Below are 20,618 nucleotides of genomic sequence, written 5' to 3' on the forward strand. Positions count from 1 at the left end.
TTTTTCTCACAGGGTCTGCTCTCTCTGTCTTCCTGAGAGCACAAGGATGGCAGTTTACTATTTAATTGTTAATTACACTTTCTTGTTAGATTTCAGATGCTGAAAAATATTTAGGGATTTATTCTTCTGTGTAATTAACCATAATGATGAAACATAGTTTTATACTGCACTGCAGTTTTTGTTAAGGTTATTCATAATGGGGAAAGGCTAAATAGGTTGAGATCATTATTGTTACAGAAAAAAATTGAGGTGACCCAATCAAATTAATTTGAGATTAAGTGCAGTGAGGCTGATAGCTCCACACAAGTCAGGAGCTCAAATAAAAATAGAAAAGACAATCTAAAAAGCAAGAAATTACAAGCGGGCAGGGAGTTGAGCTAGAATTACTACGTCTGGGAGGCGGCAAACACACGGCATTGGCAAACAGGGCCACTGAAAAAAACAGTGAAAAATCGATAAAGAGATGGGCAAAGATTGTGGGATGTAAAAGGAGAAGCTGGAGGAGGAAGGGACGAACATGAAGATGGATTTGAAATAAATGGGTAGGGACAGTGCTTGTTAAGCTAACTAGATTTATTTCGCTGCCCAGAAATTCTTATGTCCTTACAAGACAGCATTGAAGCAAGGTCTTTAATTTTACTTTTCCTGGGTTTATTGCTCGGGCCTTAATGTTACTTAACAGCAGTGAGCATCAACCGGTTTCACTGCAAAGCTGGACTTAATTCAAAATCGTTAAATCTGGTGGAAGCTTCTTCCTCTTGACAAAGACATCCTGAAGAAGCTGGTGCTTCTCTGACAAAACATGGAAGTTGTGCACCCTAGGAGAATGGACACCACCGAAATACTGATGGATAGAGCAGGGACGGGGAAGGCAGCATTCCCCCATCCCTCCTCCCAAAGAAAAGAAGATGAGAAAGTGGAACTGAAAACAGCTGGACATCATGATGCTAAGCACTGCTCAGACACCCCAGCACAGCACTGCGCAGGGAGGCAATGGAGCCCATCGCTCTGGGCTCTACTTTTAGGCTTATCTTGAAAAGCAGATACATGTTTTATGCCTCTCCTTGCTTTGCCAAAATGGTGCAAGCTCTAAACAAGCCTCAGAGCCGGGTAACATGAATAATGGTGATTGGGATGTTCATGATGCACACTCATAGTTTAAGGGGTTTAATCTCATGGGAAATGGTTAAGACAAGCAATATCCTGATGCGAGCCTTCTCTAGGAAACTCTTGAGTGCTACTACAAGATGATGCTTGAGTTATTACCTGTGATGAGTTTACTCCCAAGTCTTTACCAAGTCCTGTAACATTTGTTTTATAACTCAGGGCCAAAAGAGGGAACAGCAAGATCCCAGTAGCGCTGGGCTTGTTGGAAGAGGCTGTGCTGGGGACTGTCCTGCATCCTGCTAGGACATACGGCAAATGCAAGCTCAGACCATCAGTTTGAAATCCTGTCCCTGGCTACCCAGTTTGAACAGCACATGGGTTTTTAAAGGACTGGCCAAAATGCCACAAATCTCTCAATGCAGCTGCACAAGCGACTTTCCTCCTGGCTCCCCAATCTGGCCATGCCGAAATCTCACCTTTTGCACTTTCTACCCTCTCCCCATGAAATACAAACTGCTTCTCTTTGCCTTGAAGGTACCATGGCTTAGCTCCTCTCCATCCTCACCTCTAATTCACCTCTAAGCATACGGGGAGCATTTGGGATAAAGCTTCAATAATGCATTTGACATAAATTATTATTCCCTTTCTAAACGGATTACAAAAATCCTTTTATTACAAAATATTAAAACGTTCAAATTATTGGTGTGGAAAAACGTTTCCTGGAGGTAAAGTTTGTAAAAATTGAGGGTTTAATCACAAATATAATCCTTTCTGGCTAACATTTCCAGTCTTGTGAAACATCTAGATACAAATTGCACAGAGGCCTGGCTGTGCTACGAACAAAGATGCTGCCTGTAAATAGCTCAGAGGACATCAGAAGACACTTCTCTCATCAGCAATCTTTTTTAGCTCAATATAGCTCCTCTTTGCATAAAACACTGACATTTTTGCAATGTTTGGACTCAATGGTGCAAATGCTGATTGTCATCCGACGATACTAGAGTGTACCTTCAAAAATATGCAAGAACATTTTACAGACAGTAGTTTTACTTGCTTCCAAAATGCTGTATCTTAATATTTCATACTTATATATATTTAAATGTTAGTACCACTGGATAAATGCTAACATGCTTTTATGCTAATGCAATCACTGAAAATCCAGATAATGTTGTGTATTGGCATATACTGTTAGCGAATTATGGATACCTAAATGTACAATCCCACACGCCTACCAATTATTTTTGTTAGTGCATTTAACTTTTATTTGCAATCAGAGCACTTGAGAATTGTTCAAATGAAGTTTACTTTTGCAAACTGCTGAATGGAAAACATTTTGTTAAAGGTTTAAAAACAGTAAGACTGTAATGAGGTTGCAGAGTTGCAATAAGGGCACCGCTCAGAAAACTCTACCAGATGGAACGATGTTTGATTTGGTCACAGACTCAGTGATTAAAACCCAAATGCCTAAAATGAAGGATATATAAGAGAAACAAGAGATGAAATCTTGATTTCCTCCTTACCAGATGACCCTCTTCCATGGCAGAGGCTCACAGACAGAGGCAGATGGATGCTGGGAGGACAGCATCCACCCAGGCAGCACCCTAGACCCTGGGACCCTTTGCCGTGAGGACCTAACTCTCCTATGCTAAGGCTGCTTTTCAAGTCCAGTTTAGGCCAAATAAATAGGAACAGTATCAGGAGGGAGAAATCCTGTACCTTCTCCTCCTACCGCCTTTGCTGATCCAACATCTTTGGCCAGCCACCTGGCCCATTGGCTCAAGAAGCTGGTCTGCTTGAAAACCCTTTTATCCCAAATCGGTTTTCAGCACAGCCAGACCTCTGAGGCAGGTTCCAGCCGGACTGCGTGCAGGCAAGGCTTGGGTGATGCAGCTGGTTGCTCCATCCCTTATCTGCTTCACTACCTAATCAGAGTTAAAGACAACGCAAATCTAGAGAAGACCTGGATATTTTTTAAGAGTTGAAAAGTTCTGGATGCGACCCAAACGCGTTTGAGACTGCTCAGCGTCCAGTGGTTTTTTCCTGCATAAAACAACTTGCCTACAGACAACGCCAAACTCCCTCTTCGAGATTCAGCTATGCCAGGAGTTAATGACCTCCCAGGCTGGGCTGAGGAGCTGCTATGATCATGCCCTGATTTTCCTCTGGGAAGGTTTGCCTGGCTTGAAACCACTTGCCTGAGCCAACCTGGCTGAAGAGACCTGGGAGGTGGCCACAGACGCATTTGGTGAGCAGCAGACCATCGCCCCAGGCACAAGAGTACAGACCAGATCGTGCCCCTACAGCCCAGTGAGCTGTGGCACCTCTGGGCATTTACTGGAAAGTCCTACCGCCTAACTGAGGCCCCTAGGAACAACCATGAGTGAAGGAAATGAAGAACAACCCCTCAGAAAAACAGAAGACATCAGAAAATGCTTAGCGTGAAGTACTTGAAATGCCTGCAGCAGTTTAAATGGAGCACGGAGTAAGCTGAGAAAATGTATGAACAAACAAATTAAGCAGATAGCACAAAGCAGACGAGTTGGCTTGTAGGTGTCTATTGAGAAAGCTTAAGCACAGCAAGGGGAAAAAAAAGCAAACCCAAAAACCAGGCATAATATTCCTCACATTTTGGAACTGAACTCTCAGACAATACATCATCCAAACCACTCAAAATTACCATCTGTCAGAATGTCCTTTAAAGAAAAAAAGGTCTAAAAGTTTTCAAAGCAGTATTTACTATTGTCATATTAGAAAACAGATTGTTTCTGTCCAAAGAAAGGCATTTGCAATTAATTGAGGAATACCATATAAACCCATTAGTTTCATGGCCATTGCTACACGCTTATATCATGAGACAATGAATTTATTGAGTCTTCATCATGTCTAAACATCATTTAGCATCACATTAGCTAAATCAGGAAAGAAGCGATTTAATAGCCCGTCATTTTGCAAGTTACCTGCAAATGTTTCCAGAGCATCTACATCATTTTTTCTTTATGAAACATATAATTAAAAGTCTACATGCTATTAAAGAACCTAAGGAAATAATTACAATATTGCTTCAAACATTAAGATACACCAGAATATGAAGAGCAGGTCTGTGTTTCTGATGTGAAAGATCACACCTTCTTGTGATCAGTAAGTCAAACTCTGTTTCAAAATACAAGCTGGATCTTTTCCTGGTGTAAATCTGGGTACCTGCTGCTGTCCATGAGGCTGTATTACTTCACACGTGCTGAGGACCAACTGCATCACATATGTGATTGCAAAAGAAATGCAGATTTGTAGACTATATATTAGACTAAGTGATAAATAATTGGCAATAGTGGAGAAGGTGACCGTATTTTTAGGCATAGAAATATGCAGATATAATGGTCCTGACTTTCAGTCTTCAATCTGCACTTCTGAAGTTTGGGTCCATCTAAAGCATTTCTAAAGTCTCTGCACAAGTGATTGTGCAACACACACACCCTAAAGCCCCAAAACCTGTAAAACAAAAAGGGACCAATAAAACCCATTGAGCCCACATGGTACCACCTGTAGCACTACGTTACACCCTAGCACAAGGCCAACTGGGCTCCTTTGGGCAACAGCCACCTTCCAATGAACCACAAACATCCTTCAGACCAGTCTCTTCTTGATTCAGCCTGCTGACCCCATTCCTAACCCTGTGTCTAATCGACACCCCTTTGGTTATGCCTGTGGATCAGAGGCACATGTCCATGAGGCTAAAAACCCCCTCCAAAGACCACAAGAGTTGCTGTATTTCCAAAATGAGCATCTCGCTATCCTAAAGCAGCCTGGGAGCAAGGAGCAGGAGGGAGAAAGGTGCTCCCTGGGGCGCTCATAACTGCACCATCCTTGAGAAGTCCCCCCGAGAAGGCTGCCAAGGGGAGAGGAGGAGAGGCAGAATTATTCCCTTCGGACTTTGTAAAAACAAAGAGCACGGGGAAATCAAGAAACAATCATAGCTTCCACACTGAATTACTTCTGGCTAAGTCTAATGAGTAGGGTGAGGACACACTGACAAGAAGATCAGGGTAAGTGGTGCTGCAAGGAAAGGGCTAGGCAGGGGAGAAGAGAATTTGGTGTGTCGCAGGATAAGAGAAGCTTTCAGCTCCCGCTATTAGAAATAAATCAAGAGAGCTGAAGAGAAGCACAGACCCTGTCTGGTCTCCCGAGGTTTCCACCCTCGCAGTCTGGGTGGGAGAGAGCTCACCTGGACAGCGCGGCTCCCAGGACGAAGGCAGCATGCTCCTTCAGCACGGCCTCGGTGCTGTTCAGCCCATTGATCATAAGCTGGAGTCCACCCATGGAGAGGAAGTCCTTAGCATTATCCACCTGGGAGAAAGCAAGTCCCCATCAGTAAAAAACCCCCAGTCAGATTCCACTCAGCAACTCTTTGAGAACGCCTTGCTTCAGAAAGCGCAGCATCTCTTCCCTCCCAGTCTAACCAGTGCTGAGTTTTAAAAGCAATTCAAAATTAAGACAGAACGACTGTGGCTCAAATTTCGTACAATACTGTCTGTGAGCAGTGGATGTCACGGTTGCAGAAGTCTAGTCTACTGACAGGTGGCTATTATCACATGCAGAAGGCATCGCTGAAAAGTCAAATACTTTGATTAGCTATCAAAACTATTCTTGATGCATATTTCGGTAATTCAGGTGATGTAAAAAATTCAGTAAATCTGATGATGTCAAAAAACCCCCTGTTCTTTGCTTTCTCACCTGAGCAGCCATTACTGGGAACCCAGAGAATTGTATGTTTTGCAAATGCAATTAATTAATTGATGCTCTAATTGTAGCACCAGGAGTTAGGGATGTTTAAGAGCCTGTCAGTAGCAACGGTACATGGGCAGCATCACCTCTGCTCGCAGCGAGGAGCATGGGTGGTTCTGGGTGTTTTTCATCAATACTGTCAAAAACTTCATGTGGACGTGAAAAGAAAAAGCCAGTCCCTGCTTGGAAGGGTCAGCCAGGAGCTTCCCCTTGGGGCAGCCTGAGCAATGATTTTTCTAGAGCAGATGATATTGGACTAACCGCCAGCAGGGAAAAGTTTAAACATTAGCAGAGATTCATCCGTCTTTGACTTTAACCAGACTTGGGGCTAACCAGGAACAAATCACAGTGGGCATCTGTTCTCAGAGAGTAAATCAGAAAAGGGCTCGAGTGGCTCGCAAACAAAATTTAGAGGAACAGCGCAAAGTGCTTCAAGTACAAAATTCAGTCCAAAGTCAAATCGATGCATTTTGGTTTTCAAGGATTTTTTTTGCAGTTTAAAAGGGAATCTGATGAATGCTCAGAATTGCGTGTGCAAAAAATTCGGTTTTAGAATTTCAACATTTCTCCTCCCTGAAAGACAGGGATACAACAGCATATGTTGGCGGATGGAAATAGAACATAAAAATGAGTTATCGGCTACACAAACTGACCTCCTTCAGCAAGCAGACTGCACCAATGGGGTGGGACAGGACGAACACCGCAAGGCATGCAGGGTATGTTGGGCTCAGGCACTTTTAGTCAACAGTGACTTCATGCTCAGTGTTATATTTATCTCAGCTGTGTACCTTCACCAAAATTGGCCATAAGTTTGATATTTTAGGTACCCAAGAGAATGAAGAAGCTACTTAGCTTTATGTCCTATGGGTATGTCTTTACCAAAGCAGGACCTGGGGAGCTGCAGCTCGTCTCTTCTCCCCAACAGGACAATACCCACCACTTGCTCTCCCTCTGCAAAGCCAGCAACAGAAAGCCGATCTCTGCAGGTCTGCTGGGGCTGATTCAGGATTTGCAGCAGCTTTTGTATCCTTTCAGATCCTATTCTTTTAACTGTCCCTATAAACTGGACCTGTCAGACCTCTTACTTTTCTGCAGGCCCATCTTTGTCTACAAAGAAATCTGTGCAGCAACCCAATTTCAGCTACCAGTGGGTGCTTTTATTGCTCAGCCTCTGTAAAAACTCCGAGGCTGTTTTAAGGCTGGAATTGGACATTGACTTCTGCTCAAGAGGGAATGCATAGACAAGCGGAAGTTTGCATCCAGCATCAGTCGTGGTAAAACCAATCGTCCCTGTATCCTCATCAGCACTGGATTCCTTCAGGCCAGCCCCAGCATCAGTGAGACCTCAACTGCAGAATATAAATTGTGCTGTAAAGCTTATTTTGAAGACGTATTTATTTTTTTTAACTGGAGTCTGTTGTGAGAGTTCCTTCCCTCACTCACCATTTTAAAACCAACAAAACCCCCAAACCCAACAACGCTAAGGTATTAACCTCTCTGGGGAGCGGAGGATGCTGTGAGGCAGCAGCTCGTGCCTCACTTCAGTCCACTGAAATCAGCACAGAAGAAAGCTAAAGATCAAAAGAGCTCTCGAGTAAAGTACACAGGCAAGGTGGGCGAGGAGAGGGATGGGAGAAGGGCAAATATGACAGCAGTTATTCAGGGAGCCGCTTCAGATCAGAGGAGAAAGAAAACAGGGAGGGGAGGCGAGAGAGAAAAATGTTAGAAAACGAGAGCGAGGAAGAAGCAGTATGTCAACCGTACACAATGGAGAGGAAATTAGCAGTGAGAAACGGTGTAGTATGTCAGAGGAGGGGAGAGAGGAAGATAAGGAGAGTAAATAATTGAGAGAAAGAGCCTGCAACGCATGAGAATGGGTCTTGGCTCTGCACACTGCTGTGCAAGCACCGTGAATTCTGTTTATAAATGAGTTATGCTCTGGCCTCTTCACATTTGCACTTGGTTTTTATGCGTTACAGACAACCTAGCAAGCCAAACCTTCCTGCTTTTTCTCCAAGATGGGCTCCCAAGCATGCCAAGTTGAATCCTGACTGATGAGAAGCAAACCAGAGCTGGCAACCAAAAGCTGAGCAAACACAGAGCCCTTGGGCTGACTCTTCAACAGCAGGAGAGAGCATCTCTCCCCAGGCTTGGGACCAGCCACGGCTTCCCCTCCGTTCCCTCGCAGCGAGCTCAGAGGCACGTGCTGCCTCATGTCCCAGCACTCTAGGATGCCCATGACCACGCCACGGAGCAGAGAGCATCCTTTGCCTGCAAACTCTGCAGGGCACCGCTTTTTCCACTCGGCAGGGTGTTTTGTGCCCCAGAGGCAGCGGCAAGGCAGCTGGGAGCCAAACAATTAGCAAAAGGTAATGTGGCACATTACCATTCAGACAGAGGCCAGGGGAAAAGGGAGCAATGGAACCGTCACCAGTCCCACGCATAGGTGCCTGCTGCCCTGGGCCACCCACGCCTGCAAGGATCCCTGTCCTCCAGTGGCACAGCCATGGCTCATTGCAGAGGACTCCTGACAAGTTCAGCCCTTCCGGGGTTATAACAGCACAAGCGTATTTGGCTGCTATTCAGTAATTACATTAAGCCAGTGCTGCTAAAGTCAGTACCAAGCAGAGATAATGCTCTGGACGCATTCAACTGGCTGGAAGAAGAAAAAGGAGGAAAAGCCATGCTGGCTTAGAGGCAAGTCATATTTCTTATCAGCTTCCTGCCTGATGAGAAGGTGCTGCCCAGCCATCTGCCCCAACAGCACAGGCACAGAGCAACGTTGTGATCAATGCACAAAGGGGTCCTCTGTGCTCCCTGCCAGCCTCCTTGTCATTTCCCCCCTTCTGACCCCTTTGATGCTGGATGTGGTTCCCTTTGATGCTCCAGGCTCCGCACAGGGAGCAGGGACCACTTCCCTGCTCCTCTCGCCTTTCTGAAATTGTTTGCCCCATCCCGTGCTGCAAGCACGCAGGATTTTATGCTGGAATAGTCCAGACTGTTATGCTAGAAACCAAAGCATCCCAGGGTATTTGGGGGTTGCTTTTTAGCATGCCTGGCCTGATGCTCTGGCACCCTTAACCAGACAGAATTAGCCCTGAGTATAAATACGAAGCTCTTCGGGTGCCCATTGTTCACACTTATTCTCTGAGTCAGACAGATGCCGTCAGTGAAACAAAAGCATTGAGAATGAACAGCAAGGAAGCCTCTGCATGTGTATGACAGAGATTTAGTGTGGAAATTCAAGACAAAGAGCCCTGGAAATAACACTTCTATTAGCTGGTGCATGGACTCCATCTCTCAGCAGCTCATTCCTTCAGCTATTTTCCCCAAAATACCACGTTTGGTTTTAAGAAGTGCCATTCCAGTGAAAGGTCTTGTACTGGCACCTCCCAAGAGTTGTCCCATTCACCCTCTGAAAAGATAAAGTCACTGAGAGTGACACTGGAAACTCTCCCAGTCTGCTCCAGACTCTCCTAGTCGCTGGGGAGGGAGAAGCCCAGCCCTTTCCCACAAGGCAGAACACAGCCTCGATGCCCAGACACCCACCCAAGCTGCTGCAGCACAGGAAGGCACCAAGCACAAGGGAGTAGAGTGGCGTGCCTGAAGCCTGCAACCAACGGGAGGTAAAAATGTGCAAGCTGAAAGCAGAGCATGAGAGATCAGAGGAGGGGTTTAAAGTGTGAGCATAAGCCTGAGGAAGTGAGGTTTCAGGAAATATACTCAACCTCACACAGAGCCAATTAGCATGGCTCAGCTAATGCTCAGCAACTTGCCATTCACCTGAGCCTCTTCAGTCATTTCTGCCACTGGCCCAGCTGTGAGAGAGGCTCTACATGCCATTTCTTACTCATGCCAAAATACAGGTTTTTGGGTGGCTGTTGTCCTCCCCGGTACAAAGACATTCTCTGTGAACTGGTGTAAGGGGACATATCTGCAACCACAGATGCTTTCCATGGAAGAAGTGAGAAAATAATTATTTTTTTTAGCAGCCATCACTATACTTACCCAAAAATGGCAGATAAAACCCCATTTCATAACATTTAGCATATACAAGAAGAAAAAGAGAGGGCAAGAAAAAAGCCTGAGAACAGACAACAAATCAGGCAACACTAACCCCTAGGAAACTGCCTGCTACCGGTACGAGCGATGATTTATTCAAACTTGGATATAAAATAAGCCTGCAGTAGCCCTCTGCTGTCTGTTATTGTCCCAGGATTATGATAATTAAGCAATTTGTATTACCTGATACTGATAAGACAAATAAACCCATGTTTATGACACTGTATCCCCTGGATTTTACATGGTAGTTACTAATGCATTTTTCTTACCTGGTGAACATAATATTCAAGATCATAAAGCGCCGCTACTTTTTCATCCAGCGTGGAGGCAGAGCTGTTGAATTTGCCAATTAATTTAACCATAATTTCATAATCTGTTTCCATCTTCACGTTCAGCTTTTCAAACTCCTCCTTCAGCTGCTCTATGGGCCGGAACTTCTTCCTCACCTCTTCCTCGTGGGCCTTGAAAGCAGAAGGAGGAAACCAGATACAAAGCCAGGTGATAAAGAACATCAAGGAAGATGTAGAAAGAAACCCTAGCCCCAGATTTACAAGGGGAACCTGTCTGTCTATGCAAATGGATTTACCGCTGTGCATCAGAGATGCAGGGGTAGCACTGGAGGGCCCTTCTGAGAAACCGAGGAACCCAGTTATCTGTAAGATACCCACCTTGGGTACCAGCAAGCACTCCCCAAAGAGCTGAGCCTGTACCTAGGGCTTTATACACCATTTCTACGTCCTATGCACCTTCCAAAACAACATAAAGCCAAGAGGCAGGCAGCACTGCTGTTCTCTGCCTGCAAGTGGATGTTCTCAAGACCTGACTGCAAAAGCCCTGAGCAACCTCCCCAATCTCACAGCTAACCCTGCTTGGAGCCGGAGATGGGGCTGGAGACCTCCAGAGGTCCCATCCAGCCTGAAATGCCCAGTGACTCCATGCCAGTGACATCAAGGAATCAAGGAGATCTCCTCGGACACGTATGAAGACGCTTTTGTCATCCCAATCACTTAACAGGTTTCAGGATGGCTTTATCTCTCAGGGAAATGTATGCACTTGCTGTTGGGGCCAGCAGCTGTCAGAAAGCAAGGCAGGAGGACCGGCTGCAAGATAGGGGCAGCTGAAGTGCCGTGCCATGGGGCTTTGCCAGGAGATAGCTTGTCCTGCAGTGCAGCTCGTCTCCCTCATACAAACAGCACTCCAAGGGCTGCGATGAACCAAGAGAGCTGCAGAAAGGTGTGCGGTGAGAAGGAAAAGGCTCTGCTAGAGATCTAAGAGAGCCCTAGAGCCAGCAGGGACCAATTCTTCAGCATCAGCACTAGTGACCCTGGGGCAGGCGGGGACAGAGCCTGCTGCTGCAGGGGATGGAGGAAGCAGAGAGGCCAGACTGAAATGGGCTGCCCCAAGAGCAGGAGAAAGCAAGAAAGCCCCTTTTGAAAGGGATTCTGCCACAAACACCAATACCAAAACATGTTTTTATACAGGAGTGACCCCCAACTAGAGGTTTTGCATGTGCAGTGCCCCCCCCCCCAGCAAGCACTGCCCCACTCCCCCACATGTGAACAGAAACAAAGGGCTCAAGCCATCAGAGAAAAAAAAAAAGAGTGATGGAAGTAAAGCACTGTCAATCTAATGGCAGCCGTACAATCAGCGCTAATGACTATGGGCCTAATTACCTTAGGTACCGCACGGTAACAGAACACCATCCCCTCCCCAACTGCACAGAATAGCTTTTGCAGGAGCATAGATGAGAACACGCTTGGTGTAACTCAATTTACTTTGACACAGTTACTTCAAGGATGAATTTGCTCCGTGCAGGAGTGATTTTAAAGGGAGTACTTTAGGTCCATTAGACATAGCTGGTTTTAGCCCAGTTACTGGGACAATAGTTATTCTAACAGGGTTTTTTAAAATATGGCTTATTTTCACATAATCGAGTATCACTAATTTTTGCATTTAAATGACACTCATTTCAAGAAGTCCTGCTATCAGTAATGCTGGCTGCTACATAAATAATCTTTCAGGAAACTAAATAATGCCCTGGTGCCAGATAGGGGGAAAAAAAGACTTTCTGCAAATCCAAGACTTTAGAGTCTTGACTCCTACCTCAGTTTTCCTTTGACCGAGACAACATCAAGGCAGCAGGAGGAGCTAGGGCCTAAGGAAATACTGCTGAGTGGAAGAAGGGAAAAAGGGGAAAAAGGCCACTCATCCACCTGATCAGTCGCATATCATCCCACCAGTGTCATGTCAGTGGCTAGGGACCGGCTCCAAGCCTCGAGAGGACTGAAAGCAGCGCTTATATTCTATTTTACTTTGGATTGTAGACTATTTGTAACTAAATGGGAAACTTACAGCTTATATAAGGAAACTTCAGCCTATACTCCACCACAGCCATTTGGTTTTTACTACCCAGGGCATGACATTGGAAACTTAAACCATGAGATCACTTCTGGATCCAGCTGTGCCAGTGGCAGGGGATGTTATGTCCAGTGGCTTGTCACCATCACCAAATCCAGAACAGAAGAGCCTCAGCTGCACAACACTTTTTGTACTTCCTCATGCCAAAAGGACGACAGTGAACAGCGAAGTAACTTCCATTACAAATAGCGTCACACTGCAATCCAGTCCACTTCGGGGGTCTGCAGACATTTTTGTGAACCAAGCGACAGTTGAACAAATCAGTCAAAGCAATGGATAAAAATACATCCAAACAATGGAATGGAAATCAGCCTGTGGGTTCACACAAGCGTTTGCAAGTTACTTTTTGTGTTATTAATTCAGGTCTAATCACATTGGTATCAGAAAACTTAGGGGAGCAGCATCACACCAGAGAGCTTGCTGAAAGTAACTGCTTTGGGTTCAAGAAAGCTTCACTTTAGCATTAGTACACCAAGAATGGTAGTAAGATATTTGGTGTCTGGATGGCTCATCAGGATGGTTATGTGGACACTGTGTGTCCAGTTTGCTAGTTGAGATCCCCCTCACTTGAGTAAAGACCAGAAAGCAACAGCATCTGATGGCTGACGTGTCACTAAACTGCAGATCTCGGCCCACTCCACCACTGCAGCCCCTCTCCCCCTCGACAGCCCACAGGATAATTATTACCAAGAAACACCCTGAACTGTGAGAATATACTTAAGAACTTACAAGCAGCTTACAACACAAGGCCTTTAAGTTTGAAATTAATAAAACAGACGTGAACAAAAGTTTTCAATTTTTACAGAAAACCCAGGATTAGTACAAAAACGGGTGAGAGTTTCCCAGGGAATTATATGGCTATTATATTAACAGGCTACCAAAGGTATTTTAGGTCCATATTCACCAGAAGATTAGTCTGCACAGTATTTTCCCAAGCAATTACTTTAACCATTATGCTTCTGACACATGGCAGGGCATTCACATCTCTGTAGTGTGCATTGCTTTAGAAACGAGGAACTCTCCTTACCTTTCTTTCTGCCTTCTCACTTTCCTTCATTTTAGCCAACACTTTTTTGAGCTCCTGGGATGTGAATGCATTTGAGTCAACATCCACCTTGCCTAGCCTTGCAGAGGAAACAAAACAAAACATTTCATGAGTGAACAATTGTATCTGTAAAATTTTCATTGTGATATACTAGCAATAGATAATGACAGGAGGAAAGGAGCTAAGAGCACTAGATTTCCATGCATCTCACTTAAAACACAAAAAAACCCCTCCACACTCAAGATTAGTCTGAGCGCTATATTTTGTGTGTGGTTTTCAGACACCTCACCCTGACAATCAAAAAAGGCTCCGTAATCTGCATGCCAACAAAAATCTCAAGTCCTAACACAATAAAAATAGCTGATTACTTTATGCCTCTGAATTTCATGTAGCAATATAGAAAAACAGGAAACGTTTCAGAGGAAAAACAACAAAGCACCACTGTACCACTAGATCATTGCTAAGGACTTGGACAGGTGTACTTGTACATGGCTTGGACGGGTGTACTCTTTGCTGGGTAAAGAACTGGCTGGATGGCCGGGCCCAAAGAGTGGTGGTGAATGGAGTTTACTCCAGTGGGCGGCCGGTCACAAGTGGTGTCCCCCAGGGCTCGGTGTTGGGGCCAGTCCTGTTTAATATCTTGATCAATGATCTGGATGAAGGGATCGAGTGCACCCTCAGTAAGTTTGCAGATGACACCAAGTTGGGCAGGAGTGTTGATCTGCTTGAGGGGAGGAAGGCTCTGCAGAGGGACCTGGACAGGCTGGATCGATGGGCCGAGGCCAATTGTATGAGGTTCAACAAGGATCAGTGCAAGGTCCTGCACTTGGGCCACAGCAACCCCATGCAACGCTACAGGCTTGGGGAAGAGTGGCTGGAAAGCTGCCTGGCAGAAAAGGACCTGGGCTTGTTGGTTGACAGCCACCTGAATATGAGCCAGTAGTGTGCCTACGTGGCCAAGAAAGCCAATGGCATCCTGGCTTGTATCAGGAATAGTGTGGCCAGCAGGAGTAGGGAAGTGATCGTGCCCCTGCACTCAGCACTGGTGAGGCCGCACCTCGAATACTGTGTTCAGTTTTGGGCCCCCCACTACAAGAGAGACATTGAGGTGCTGGAGCGTGTCCATAGAAGGGCAATGAAGCTGGTGAAGGGTCTAGAGCACAAGTCCTATGAGGAGCGGCTGAGGGAACTGGGGTTGTTTAGCCTGGAGAAAAGGAGGCTGAGGGGACACCTTATCGCTCTCTACAACCACCTGAAAGGAGGTTGTAGAGAGGTGGGGGTTGGTCTCTTCTCCCAGGTAACAAGTGATAGGATGAGAGGAAATGGCCTCAAGTTGCGCCAGGGGAGGTTTAGACTGGATATTAGGAAATTTTACTTCACTGAAAGGGTTATCAAGCATTGGAACAGGCTGCCCAGGGAAGTGGTGGAGTCACCATCCCTGGAGGTATTTAAAAGATATTTGGATGAGGTGCTTAGGGACATGGTGTAGTGGTGGTCTTGGTAGTGTTAGGTTTACGGTTGGACTCAATGATCTTAAAGGTCTTTTCCAACCTATACGATTCTGTGATTCTGATTCTGCGACATGCAAGCTTTAACACGGAGATCTACAGCTGAAGTGCTGATGATCCTCATACACAAAGTTAGGGCAAGGGTAAGTCCAAGTAGAAATTACACAGAAATGCTTAAAACCCATTGTGTTGCTCTTTAAGTCGATCTCATTGGTTCAGGGAACTTATCTGAGCCATAAACACCCTTGTACAGAAAAAAGGAAAGCCAGCCATTGAGACATCATGAAACTAAAGAGCTTCTCCATGCTCCTAACAGGAGTAACACGGGGAGTGAGGGAAGCAGTGGTAAATCCCACACGCTTTAGGAAAGAAAGTTCCCTGTAGTAACTAAACCTGTCTTTGTTAGGAGGGTGCCAAGTGGAAAGTCAGCACCAGTAAAACTGTTTAAATGAATTTTAAAATGTGGGTAACAGGGAAAGTTACATGATCTAAGGGGAACGTTGGCAATAACTGATGTATAAATTAACGCTGCAAGCCTGCTGACTGCCCCGAGTTAAAAACAAGGTTATCTGGCTCAGGTCAACACAAAGAAAGCCCCTCACAACTGCTCTGATGGTTTAAGCTCTGAAAGAAGTTTCAGACCGATTACTGCAGATGTTTCCAAGGACTAAATGTCATTCAAAGAAGCCACATTGCAAATTTAGTTTCAGCGTCACAGCATAAGAAACCACAGAGGTGTCTATGCAGACATACTCAGTGCACTTCTACCGCCATCCCGAAGGGACTGCAAAGGACAGGGCTCAGCTTTCACTGCTGAACCCTTAAACCAGCAGTTAAGTCTCAGGAAGAGACAGCAATGAGTGCACCAGGGAACCTGACCTCTAATGGAAGACATCAATCCTGCAGCACACCCACCCCTGATGCTTTGCATCACTGTACCTTTTTCTTCGCTCTTCTCTCGTGTCACTTTTTCCATTTTCGCTATCTGGGAGCTTGGCTTCTCTGTCTCCCGTCTGCAGATTTAATCGTACGTGTGACCCTGCAGGAACAGCTTGACCTACAAACAAAGGTCAGATTATTTTAGGGCATGTGCATTATTTCAGCTTTGCACATGAAGGGTGAGCTGAAGATGCACGCTCCTACCTGAGAGAGAGAGATAAAAGCCTTGTCCCGCATGGTGAACTGGAGCGGGCTATCTGCCACCGACCACTCTTCCCTCCAGCAATGTCCCTTTGACTCAAGTGCTGTTTTAACCCTGCAGAGATGCCAACCTGACCCACCGAACGCATCCCCATGCAGCTGGGTTGGCTCTGTGCTGCAGGGGAGGAGGGACCCTGAGCAGAGCAGAGCACTGGCTCCCTCCTCCCTCCTGGGCCAATTCCTAAGAGAGCACTAAAACTCCACATCAGGAGCTGATTTGGAGACTATCTGGAGAAAGGGGAATTGGTTGCTGATTGGGGTAGACAGCATAAAATACAGCTGCCAAAGTGAAATCAAAGCATACTGCAGAGTACAGCCAGGTATGCTGAGTATCAAGTGTACTGAGGCAAGGCTGTGTTGGTTTGGAAATATTGTATTAAAAGGAATATATGATCACTACTGTCTGCCAACAAAAACACACAGAATACATTAAGCTTTGGTTTTAAATGCAGAAAAGATGGGAAATTCAGAGTGTTTTTTCTTGGTCACAATTCACCACAAGCACGTCACAATGGTCAGCCGTCGTAGAGGGATGGAGGGGTGGCAGTATTTGGTTGCTTCTTCTTGATGTTGCTTCCTCTTCTTTTAATGCTAGAAATCTGCCTGCTTAGGAGAGCAGCATCACAGCTGAATGAATAGGGAGATCTTAGCTACACATGGATGGACAGACAGACCCAGAGCTGCTCACGCTCGTCTCTCTCAATGAGGTTTCCCTATTCAGCCTTTCCTTTATCTGTTTCCTTTTACCTAAGATGACACCTAGAATAAAATACCACAGCATGTAGGAGACAGGTAGCATCTCCTACCAAACGGAAGCGAAGACAAGGATAATTATTTCATACAAGAAATATATGTTCTCAAAGACAAAATCCTCTAGTCTAGAGAACAACCTGATTGATCCCCCTTCTTCAAGACCAAAGAGACATTTCACTGATCAAAGGACCTGGTGCTTCCTGGAAAAGACTGGGATGTTTGTCACAATTCAGACAAAAACATTTCAAAGCCTAAAACTCTCCAAGCAGGTATAAATACGTTTAGAAAAACCAGGAAAATCCATTTTGGAGGATTTCCTATTAAAACAGGGTGCATTTCTGATAGCTCCTCTTTCTCTCCACCACATCCTGTCTATAGGAAGCTGCGTTGGTCGGATATGCGAGGGGACACACCTGATTATCTTCCTATCTTAAACTATGCAAGGACATGCTAGGTATGCCTCCTCTGCACTTGGCACGCTTTCCACCGATGGAACCAACCCTTCTCCTGCTCCTTTACTTGTGATACACAGGAGAGACATATGTCTATATGCCTCTTTAATATATATGTCTATGTAGAGGAGCATCTTCCCACTCTGAAAAGGTGAGCTTGGCAGGAATTCACTGTGATAGCAGAGCTGTCCCCCTCACAGGCGATGCAGGCAACACAGCTGGAACATGCCGGTCAAAAAGGAGTTTGTAGGATCTCCACAAAAAGGACACCACCACATCTCCTCTCCCTGTTTCAGGAGACACTGAGGCAGGTGGCTGCCAGCAAGGGGGAAAAAAAAAAAATTATAAAATGGCATTGCGTGCTGAACATACAGATGCATGTGGATGTCTCCCTCCCCCACAGCCATGAACACCACTTAGGGGAGAAAGCGAGGGAACAAGCTGGGTCCTTCCCTTCCCAAAGCCAGGGGCTTTCCTCGCCAGGTCACAAGCACTGGGACAGCCCAGGTTACAACCACAGCACTCACTGAAGCAAGTCCTGAATTGTCAAGCACAGCCAGAAATAAATGTCCCCGTTAGAAGAGTACAGTATATTCTGGCTGCCGTGCTCCTGGTGCATCTGGCCACGTTAGTTCACTCGGTTGCCAGGGGAGAGGAACAAGGCTGATGGGCTTCGCTTAAAAGAAACATCAAAAGGGAAAGCAAGGGAACAGCCTCCAGAAGGGCTGAGCGACTCCCGTGTACCCAGTCCTCCCAGTTTCTATTTTCAGCGAGCAGTAAATAAAACAAAACACAAACCCCGGCATGCACGAGCTCACAAACCCAGCGCAACCGAATTAAGGAGGTTGCCATCAGAGAAGACACAAATCTTTCCTGCTTCTGCTTCTTCACATTTTCCTAAATGAGATTTGACCAAGACCATCCAAATCCCAGAGCAGAAATCTCAGCTCTAATGTATTTATGCAGCTTTCATTGCTACAGGGATTTCTTCTCGCCACTGTGCACCGCAGCACAGGTTCATGCCACAGCAGGACAAACATGCTGCTTTATTAAATAAAGCAAGAAAGATGTCTCTGTTTTCAGCAAAAAGATTGTCGTAGTCAGTTAAAATAGTCCAGATGTTTGAGACGGGATGAGGTCTTAAGTCTTGTTTAGTTTGGGGTATTTTGAAGTATTATTCATGAAGTGTGTTTGAGGGTGGGTTGACTTGAATAATGTGATTAAAACTGCTGATTTAAACAAGCACGCTGGAAATCCTGAATTTTAATCATCTTTCAATATGTAGCTTCTAGACATTTCCCTTAAAAATAGTTGATTCTCTTTGAATCCTATAATTTGATACTATTCAACAACTGGGAGCACGCACCGGAGCGATACATATGTAAGCAATTACACAGCTTCACATGCTGTTGATACAGAATCACACTCTTAATAGCTTTTTTTCCTAGATGAATTCATTTTTTAGTTATTGTTTGTATTAACTTGCATTTGGGAAATGAAACTCAATTAAAAAATATAAAAACAAGTTTATATTTAAGCAAGTTTCTGACCTTTTTTCCTTCTTGACACCTTAGAAAAATAAAAGATGTCTATCCAAACAGGTATGCATTGCATATCTGCATTACTGAATGAAGCTGAACGGTCTCACTTTCCAGAGATCTCCAAATCCTACCACTGCTAGATCTCATCCTGTCCTACTCCCTCACTCCTTATAAAGGGAAAGAAGAGTTTCCATTCTAATTAAATTTCCCAACTCTGAATCATCTACCCAGTAGATTAGAAATAGCTGTGAAAATCCCTCCATGAACTCACAGAAAAGGCTACAGCTGTTGGAGGAGGAAAACAAACTCCTTCCCCCACAACCGGTGTGTATTCTTTACCACTTAAAAACTATCCCATACTTGGAATTTTTAAACCACAATTGAAATTATTTGAATATGCGTTACTGCACCAACTTGGGTTGGCGGATCTAAGAGAAAGCCACAGGGTTTAAACAGGCCACCCAGCATCCCCGAAGGGGACGTGCCACCCACCAGCCCCTCAATCACAGCTCTTCACCTTGCAGCCAAAAAGATAGCGTCCAACAGGTAAAGTACTTCCAGAGGATAACAATCCCTTGCCACTACACAAATGACAAGGTATTTATTGGGAATAAACGTCAAAGCAAAGCGGCAGCGCTTGTTTTCCAAGCTGATCCTGTGGCAATGCGCAGCTATGACGATGTCATTCCTGTTCTTGATTTCATCCCTTTATCTATTGGTGCCCACTGTGGCTGCAGAAGATCAGGATGGGCTTTGCTGTCCTGCACAAGCTGGAGCACAACCGCTTTCTGACTTAGACCGCTCTCCAGACAAACCATCGCCACGCCTGGGTGCTGCCAGGCATCCAAGCATCCGCAGGCCTAAAAACGTGTGGTCTTTTGGAGGTCTTCCCGGTGCATTAGCATTCATCTTATTTGGATGTGTTCAGTGTGTCCTGAAAGTTGCTTAAAGTGATGCTGAGGAAGAATTTAATTTATAGCCCTATTCTTTTAATCTTGGTCAGCCAGATTTTTCAGACATCCGTTTATTTCTTCTTATAATATATTAGACGGAGTAACAGTACCGGAGTCTGCTTCAAGGCAGCAACTCACTCGCAGGGGTTCTGCTGACATTTATAAACTGATCCTATTTCTCTCTTGTGTTTTATGTTATCAGCTAAACCTGTCGACTTAAATTATTGCCTTGTAACCAAATCACAGTTATCTGTTATTCTGTTATGTGTACGTTTCTGAAGCTCTATACCTATATCCAGCTTTGCAGAGGTTGAAAACAACATGATAAATAAATAAACAAATGGAAAACAGAACACGCTTCCATCACACTCACAACTAAGGCAAGAATCAGGCGCATTATATACAGGATAACTAAAAGCAGAGGGCTGCTGTACTGAATATGCATCAAGTAGTAATATCCAAGTAATGCCATGTCACCTTCTCTAGACCAACCAAATGACCAACTGTGTTTCCTCACTGAATGAGAAAGGCCTCATCCTGCTCAGCTCCTTTCCAGTACTTTATTCCATTTAGTGCTGGCCACAAGTGGTTTTGCATCTCTCCACAGGGACAAGGCTGAGCCCCAACTCACTACACAGCAAGAGGCAGGCATTAAAAATAACCGGGGAAGTTTTACATCAAACATAGACACGCAAATCTCATACCGAGACTGTGCAATAACTCACTATGCTCCTGGCAGCAGCCTCCCCATCCCCTACCTTCCCCCGGACCCCCAAGCTGCCCCCTATCGACCTGCCCCG

The 20,618-nt window shown here is 45.2% G+C and overlaps 1 protein-coding gene across 6 annotated transcripts in view; it reads right to left on the minus strand.

Moving 5' to 3' along the window:
- Window positions 1–20,618, minus strand: part of SIL1 (SIL1 nucleotide exchange factor) — a 100,904-nt gene that overhangs the window by 30,738 nt on the left and 49,548 nt on the right. For all 6 annotated transcript variants that reach the window (XM_072872756.1, XM_072872751.1, XM_072872752.1 and 3 more), the window contains 4 exons: window positions 15,859–15,976; window positions 13,394–13,490; window positions 10,218–10,409; window positions 5,327–5,448 (listed from right to left, as the gene is read on the minus strand). In XM_072872756.1, coding sequence (XP_072728857.1) covers window positions 5,327–5,448; window positions 10,218–10,409; window positions 13,394–13,490; window positions 15,859–15,976 — 529 coding nt within the window. The remainder of the gene's footprint in view (window positions 1–5,326; window positions 5,449–10,217; window positions 10,410–13,393; window positions 13,491–15,858; window positions 15,977–20,618) is intronic.

This window comes from Ciconia boyciana, chromosome 9 (genome assembly GCF_034638445.1).
Source record: "Ciconia boyciana chromosome 9, ASM3463844v1, whole genome shotgun sequence".
In the NCBI taxonomy this organism is placed as follows: Eukaryota; Metazoa; Chordata; class Aves; order Ciconiiformes; family Ciconiidae; genus Ciconia; species Ciconia boyciana.